Genomic DNA, 7,500 nt, shown 5'->3' with positions numbered 1-7,500 from the left:
TCTCTGCTGGAATAAAATTGGTAACTTCGCTCTACCTCGTTTCTATGCAAAGAATAAAACAAAGCAAGTAAATATGAATTATAGTGATTCTGGAATAAAAAAATAAATCCTCATAAAACAGCAATAGTTAAAGAGAATTATTTGCCCATTGTTTGAAAGTGTTTGCGAAACCCATTGAAGAATGTGGATGTAAATCAGATTGTAATGAAGTCTGTGAGTGAGATTTGAGAGCCGAGAAGAGAAAGTCATGTGGGTTACTTCGAGATGACCTGAGTGCGAGTAAATAAGAGATTTTTCATTTCAGTTCACCTGAAACAAAACTGTCCTCCCACAGCCTTGTAGTTCTGATGAATGAGTGCTGCAGCGGAGAGACTGTGGTCATAAACACAGAATCTGATGATGTTTCCTCAGCTTGAGACGGACTTCAACTTCAACCAGCTGCTGGACATCACACAGCTGGACGGAGTCGCCGACAGCAGCTCGGACACGGAGGAAGATGATGATGATGATGATCTGGGGCTCGTTGGAGAGAATGAGTTCCTGGGAATGATCAATGCTGCTGAGGAGGAGGAGCTGGAGGAGGAAGAGGTGATGACCGCACTTACAGCCTCACACGGAAGCGGTCTCTCAGTCGTTGTGCTTTTCTTTGTTAGAAATGTAAGCTGCATGCAGCTCATATATATGTTCTATTATGCAGCTCATATGCATGTTATTTTTTTGCTTAAAATAAGGTTGTTACGATATCACAATTTTTGAAGTTTCTTTCAAATTTCAATTTCGATATAACAGGAAAAGCTAATAGTAGCAGCGAGTTATTTTTCTTTCTTTTGTTATTTGATGAAGACAGCAGCTTTAAGACAGAAAGCACGGATCCGTTGTACTGACACGCATCAGATCTGATGCAGTTTAATGAGTGCGTCTGTTTCAGGATCCGCTGAACTCTGGAGATGACGTGAGCGAACAGGACATCCCAGAGATCTTTGACACGGAGAACGTCATCGTGTGCCAGTATGACAAGGTGAAGGAGGTGAAAGAGATCAGTCTGTAGGATACTCTGATAAAGACGAACGCTGTTAGATTAAACCACTGTTAATACAAGCAAAATGAAATCAGAGTAAGCTGGTGTCTTCAGAGCCAGTCTTTAAGGTCATTGCACACGGAGTATTACATTTTTGCATGTTTAAAAATAAATACGACCTCGCGTTATATCAGTCACGTTTACACACTGCCTCCGAACGTTTGTCCGTCATAAAAAAGTTTTGGATCAGGTTAGATTTTCTGCGTTTTTCGTACAAGCGATGACAAAATCCAGAATGGCATCTGACAAGTTGATCCACTTTGTCTCGCAGCACAAAGCACTGTAAAGATCTTTGAACACTGCGTTTACAGAAATTGGTGGTGGTCTTTTTAACATGTGGCTCCAGTATCACTAGCAAAGCATCAGTTTACTGACATCTGAAGGAATCGCCCGTGATACTCCCGCTGAACTCTCCTCTCTGTATCTCAGGACTGAATGGACCCAATATTTCCTCCTCTCTTTTTTTTTTTTCTTTCTCTTTTGAAGAAGCGAGAGGACAACAAAATCATCCTCACTGCTTGATGACTCCATTTTGTATTGTTTTGTGAATCTTTTCGCAATGGAATAATTAATTGGCAGCAGACTCGCATCAGTGTGCAAGGTTTCTGTGCGTGACTCATTTTTAGGATGACGAATATGAAAAAACGCACACACAAATGTCTGACTCTGTTTGCAAGGACCTTGCTCTTATGGGTGCATAGATACATAACGTCACACTGAGAAACTGACTTGTTTATGGGGCTGGGATGAATGAGGGAAATGATTTCTTTGTCTGGATTGATGAATCTTTCTCATGAGAGCATCCTCACATCTGTTGGCATTAGTGTTGATGAGGTTTGACTGCAGATAAACAGATGAAGACTAATAAAGCAGCAGCCACTGATAGTGTTCCACGTGAAAATGTGGAACGTCTTATTCCAGTTACTAAAAAAACCCTGATGTTAGTATTAATTTTAATAATCATAGACCTGCAGCCTTGACATCTTTAAAGGATAACGGTTGGTCATCTCACAGGACGGGTCTTTTCAGTCTTTAAGACCTCTTACAGTTGGCCTACATCTTACTTACAGCCACCTGGAGTTTTCAGAAGATACCAAGAGAACTGTATTCTGTTTATAGTTTTTAGAAATGCGCCTTTGTTAAATATTCAATGAATGGTTTGGGGAAAAGGCCAGCTGAATCCATTATAGAGTTACCAAAGCTGAAGACATTTATTAAAACATTTTATTGCCAAAACATACTAATATTTTAACATATAATAATTTTAAACTAATATTTTAAAATACTGAAGTGTAATGTTTCGGAGTGTCTATTGTACTACACTGAGTACAAATAGGCCGCCTTGTTGGCAGAGGCTATTTACACTAACTCCGCCCACTGACGTGTGATTGGGCTGCTCAACACTATAAGACGTTTGTCAAACATTAGTTCTCAATATGTTATTATTGCATACTGTTTTATGATGTTCTACAGTATTGAGATAATTGCCACTATTTGAAATTAGTATAAGTAGCAGAGAATCCTGTTATTTTAAGTGTAAATAGAATCACTGTGTAAACAGCCGCTGCCTTAATGTTTTGTTCATTTAAGTTACTGCTAATTCAAGTGTGCAAACAAATTAAAATAAACAATGTGTAAATAAACAATAAATGCATTAAGCTATACATTACAAATGCAAATGAATAAATCCTATAAATGAAAAACTTCAAATAATGAATAAAACACAAATATAACAAATACATTAAATTATAAATTAAAATGTCGATTTGATTGCACAGATACTATTTAAACTAAACTGAGCTGCACAATGACATCTCTGAATTCAATAATGAAATGCCTTTAACAGTGTTTAATCTTACCATCATACATTACTGACACTCTATCCTCTAATTTGATACTGTTAAGTGCTTTGACACGATCTGTATTGTTAAAAGCGCTGTATAAATAAAGGTGACTTGACTTGTAAATGTACAGTATGGTGACCGTATAAACATTCAGTACAAAAACAATATATTCAAGGGCAAAATATCTTAACATTTTAACACCATGCTGACATTCTAGTTTTATATCATTTGAAACTATCATGCGAAAAAGATGCATGGCCATTAATTAGTGTTATTTAACACTATCTGGACTATCAGCCAATAATAGCAAAGAGCTTTGTCTTTTGTTACGCAAGTCGATGATAATAAATGCCGTTTTAATGCTCTTAAATGTGGCATGACAGATCGCTGTATTCACCTCAGTTCAAGCGACAGCGCGAGTCTCCTCCACTTTAATACAAGTTACAGTGTGAAATAAAGATGAATGAACATCAGAAGGTGTTAAGATACAGTTCAGCTTACTGACGTGTCATGTCTAATGTAATCGTTTCAGAGGTTTTGTTCACTCTTGCTGTCCTGTGACACTGAAAGATTGAAGCTGATAAGAAAAGATACTATGAGAGAAAGTCTTCTGGGGTGGCTGAGCATAACATATAAGAGACATTTTTTCAATGATTTATTTATTTTTGTGTTTGTTTGTTTTACAGATTCACCGTAGCAAAAACCGCTGGAAGTTTTACTTGAAAGATGGAGTCATGTGTTACGGAGGGAAAGACTATGTTTTCTCGAAGGCTGTGGGGGAGGCGGAGTGGTGACGCGGAAATATCATAATGACACAATTACTGCTCTACAAGTATTTACCTGATGATTTACATCATCTTATGATTGCATTTGTTTTTCTTCATGAGTTTGTGACTGTATTCTGATACAGAAAATAATGTTGGTGCTTACTGAGTTAAAATATTTTGATAGAATAAAGTTAAAAAAGATGTAGTTTTTCGTTATATAAGATTCTTTAGGGTTTTTTTTTTTGGTTAATCTTGAAACTGGACTTTTTTGTTTATCCTAAAACGAACATTAAAATGCTGATTTCAGACCAGTCTGCCAGTTGCTGCTTTTCTTAAAAATCTGGGTAAGAAACTTGACTTTCTAAAACGAAGTCTCAGAGAAATGCGGTTTAGTTTTTTCCTCCGGCTCTATATCAGAGCTCCTGACGGACTCCTCGAGGACTGTGGTTTCTTATTTCTCTCATGTACACGTTCATGCCTGATGCTGAAGGAGCCCCATGAAACTTTCACTGCCAAAAGATCCTCTTGCATAAGTACACTGTAAATGCACATACTGTAAATGAATGTGCAATAGTGAAGCTTAACTGCCTGCATACACACAGACCTGTAGACAGCTTCCTTGATGATCAGCTGAACTTTAAAGATCATATTGCAAAAACAACACGATTATGCAGGTTCACACTACGCAACATCAGGAAGATCAGGCCCTTCCTAACAGTGTGCAACACAGCTTCTCGTCCAGGCTCTTGTCATTTCTAGGCTGGACTATTGCAATGCTCTTCTGGCTGGACCTTCATTATGTGCAGTCAGGCCTCTGCAGATGATTCAGAGTGCAGCGGCACGTCTTGTTTTCAGTGACGCTTCTCATCTCTCTGCACTGGCTTCCATCAAGTTCAAGTCATTGTTGCTCGCCTACAGAACAGCCACGGCTCCGCTCCGCTCGCTCCTAAGTGTCTTCATCCCCTCCAGAAGAGTTGTGCAGAGGCACAAAATAACTCTCCATGGGGCTGTTTCATAAAACAAGTTTATCAAACAAGCCAAGCTTATTTCAGTTAGTCTGACTTATTTTGAACCAAATCAATTGACAATAAGTCAGACTAACTGAAATAAACCTGGTTTATTTGGTAAACGTGTTTTATGAAACAGGCCCCAGGATGTTTTCTTGAGCGTTGTGAAGTTAGTTTATGCGGATGATATTTTGATCTACCTAGAGCAAACTACTTATTCTTTACCTATACTGATGCAAACTATCAGGATATAAAATGAATACAGGTAAAACCCAGTTGCTTTTATATAACTATATAGTCCACCAGAAGAGACTGAAAGAAAATGGCCTGGCAAACTGGGCATCAATGTGCCAAAAGACCTTGCAAAGTTATCAGAATACAAGTTGCCTATAAATTAAAAAAAGAATTAGGAAGCTATAGCAGGATGGAACTGAATTCCTTCAACGGTGACGCGGGTGTCAAAAACACTGCTGATTATCTGGAAAGGTCTTTTTAAAGCATTATCCCTTACTTTCAGCTCAGGAAGTCCCTAAGAGACACGTAATGAACATCCAGATTCAGTCATGTGACACTGTGTGCATCTTTTGTTGCCATGGCAACATTTCCAAAATAGTGTCCTGTCTGGTTAGCACATGTTAGTGTCAGCAATTTTTTAAAACACTTGTTTTTGTTACAAAACACAAATAATCCATGCAACAATTATAATGTTTTAATAACATATCCTAGATCACACTTAACCTGATTTTAATACATTTCTTGAACAAATTGATATAAAACAAGTTACGATGATATTGTGGTGACGTATGTCACATCGGGCTGTTAACCTTAAAACAGTCGGTGGAATTTAATGTGACGTATTTGTCACGTTAGAAAAAATGATAATGAGCTGCTCAATTAATTTAGCTGATTCAGTTATTTTTGTTATATTTTCTGCTGCTCATTTCAAAGCATATTTTAACAAATGTAAACATAAAAATAGTCAAATTAATTACATTAATGAAATGTATTTTGAAACTATTTGGGGTGTCTTGCAATTTTATGTAAATCTGATCTGCCTGTTTCTGTAATCACCACACCTGTTATGTCTGCATCTGAGTGCCTGATGATGAAAATTAATGACAATATTCCTGTACTTCTCAACCTTATTTATCGTCCTCACAAGGTTCATTCAGGGTTTTTTCTGAACTTGCTGAATTGTTGACATTGCTGAGTTTGAATTGTTCAGATATGCTGCTCATAGGGGACATAAATATACATTGATAATTCTGATTGTTCTAACTTTATGGATGTATTGGATTGTTTTAATTTCATTCAGCATGTTGATTTTCCTACTCATAAATCTGGCCACACACTGGATTTAGTTTGTACTATGGGTTTCGACATTAATCAACTTAGAAATGATGAACTATATTTTAGTGATCATAAATTATTGACCTATGAATTTTCAACCTCTGCTTTTCTAAAGTCTACCAAAGAGCATGTCATAACTTTTAGGAATATCAAGAATATTGATTCCCAGTTGCTCTGATTCTGTGGACTGTTACAACTCTACACTATCTTCTATTCTTGATATCGTGGAAGAACGACCTGTTTCTTTCACTATAGGTCAGGGGTCGGCTCTTTCATCCCTCTGCGGTGCTCCCTGTAGCCTGGTGTGCAATACGCAGGGGAGGTGTCCCCCCGACTTTTAATACAACCTAAACTCTTCCCCTGTACTTTTTCTCGGTCAAGTGTGTTAAAGTAGAGGTTTGGTTTTCAAGTGCTGTTGGTAGGTTTTGGTAGGGGTGGGGTTACGTGCTCCAATGAAAGTATAAATTTATATTAAATTATTTATATTTAATAAAAATGCATGAAAACCATTAAATTAAGACAAACAACTGAAAACAATGGAGAACCATGTGCATTGAAAAATCAATGAGCGTCAATATATGACAAGTTGGGAGTGAGACTGTGTTGTGAGGTGCCATGCTGAACATCCAGTGGTCAGTATGAGAGAATTGTACTCAAAGCACCAAATTTTAACTGCTCTAAAACAAGATACAAAAATTTGTATGGTCCTGTCAAGCAGACAAAAACATGAACATGATGAACAGGACGTGGCTTTGCATGGTTAAACGACATATAGCTGTTTTCACGTAGGGTGTACTCACTTTTGTTGCCAGCTTTTTTGACAATAATGGCTGTATGTTGAGTTATTTTCAGAGGACAGTAAATCTGTACTGCTATACAAGTTAAACATTGACTACTCTAAAATACACTGAACAAAATTATAAACGCAACATTTTTGTTTTTGCCCCCATTTTTCATGAGCTGAACTCAAAGATCTAAGACTTTTTATATGTACACAAAAGGCCTATTTCTCTCAAATATGTGACCCTGGACCACAAAACCAGTCATAAGGGTCAATTTTTCGAAATTGAGATTTATACATCACATGAAAGCTGAATAAATAAGCTTTCCATTGATATATTGTTTGTTAGTATCGGACAATATTCAGCCGAGATATGAACAACTATATGAAAATCTGGAATCTGAGGGTGCAAAAAAATCTAAATATTGAGAAAGTTGCCTTTAAAGTTGTCCAAATGAAGTTCTTAGTAATGCATATTACTAATCAAAAATTAAGTTTTAATATATTTACAGTAGGAAATTTACAAAATATATACATGGAACATAATCTTTACTTAATATCCTAATGATTTTTGCCATAAAAAAAAAAGGATAATTTTGACCCATATTTTTGGCTATTGCTACAAATATACCCCAGTGACTTAAGACTGGTTTTGTGGTCCAGGGTCACATAT

General features: G+C 36.8%; 1 protein-coding gene across 6 annotated transcripts in view; it reads left to right on the top strand.

Annotated features, from left to right (window-relative positions):
* Positions 1 to 3,990, top strand: part of gtf2a1l (general transcription factor IIA, 1-like) — a 10,814-nt gene extending 6,824 nt beyond the window's left edge. The window contains exons 7-9 of one of the 6 annotated variants that reach the window (XM_058796956.1): positions 412 to 657; positions 929 to 1,027; positions 3,609 to 3,990. In XM_058796956.1, the coding sequence (XP_058652939.1) occupies positions 412 to 657; positions 929 to 1,027; positions 3,609 to 3,716 (453 nt within the window). In that variant the 3' untranslated portion in view covers positions 3,717 to 3,990. The remainder of the gene's footprint in view (positions 1 to 411; positions 658 to 928; positions 1,028 to 3,608) is intronic. The other 5 variants (XM_058796958.1, XM_058796961.1, XM_058796957.1 and 2 more) reach the window with 5 other exon arrangements.
* The last annotated feature ends 3,510 nt before the right edge of the window (positions 3,991 to 7,500 follow it).

The sequence above is a fragment of the Onychostoma macrolepis genome, chromosome 13 (genome assembly GCF_012432095.1).
Source record: "Onychostoma macrolepis isolate SWU-2019 chromosome 13, ASM1243209v1, whole genome shotgun sequence".
In the NCBI taxonomy this organism is placed as follows: domain Eukaryota; kingdom Metazoa; phylum Chordata; class Actinopteri; order Cypriniformes; family Cyprinidae; genus Onychostoma; species Onychostoma macrolepis.
This window is presented reverse-complemented; position numbering and strand designations above follow the sequence as displayed.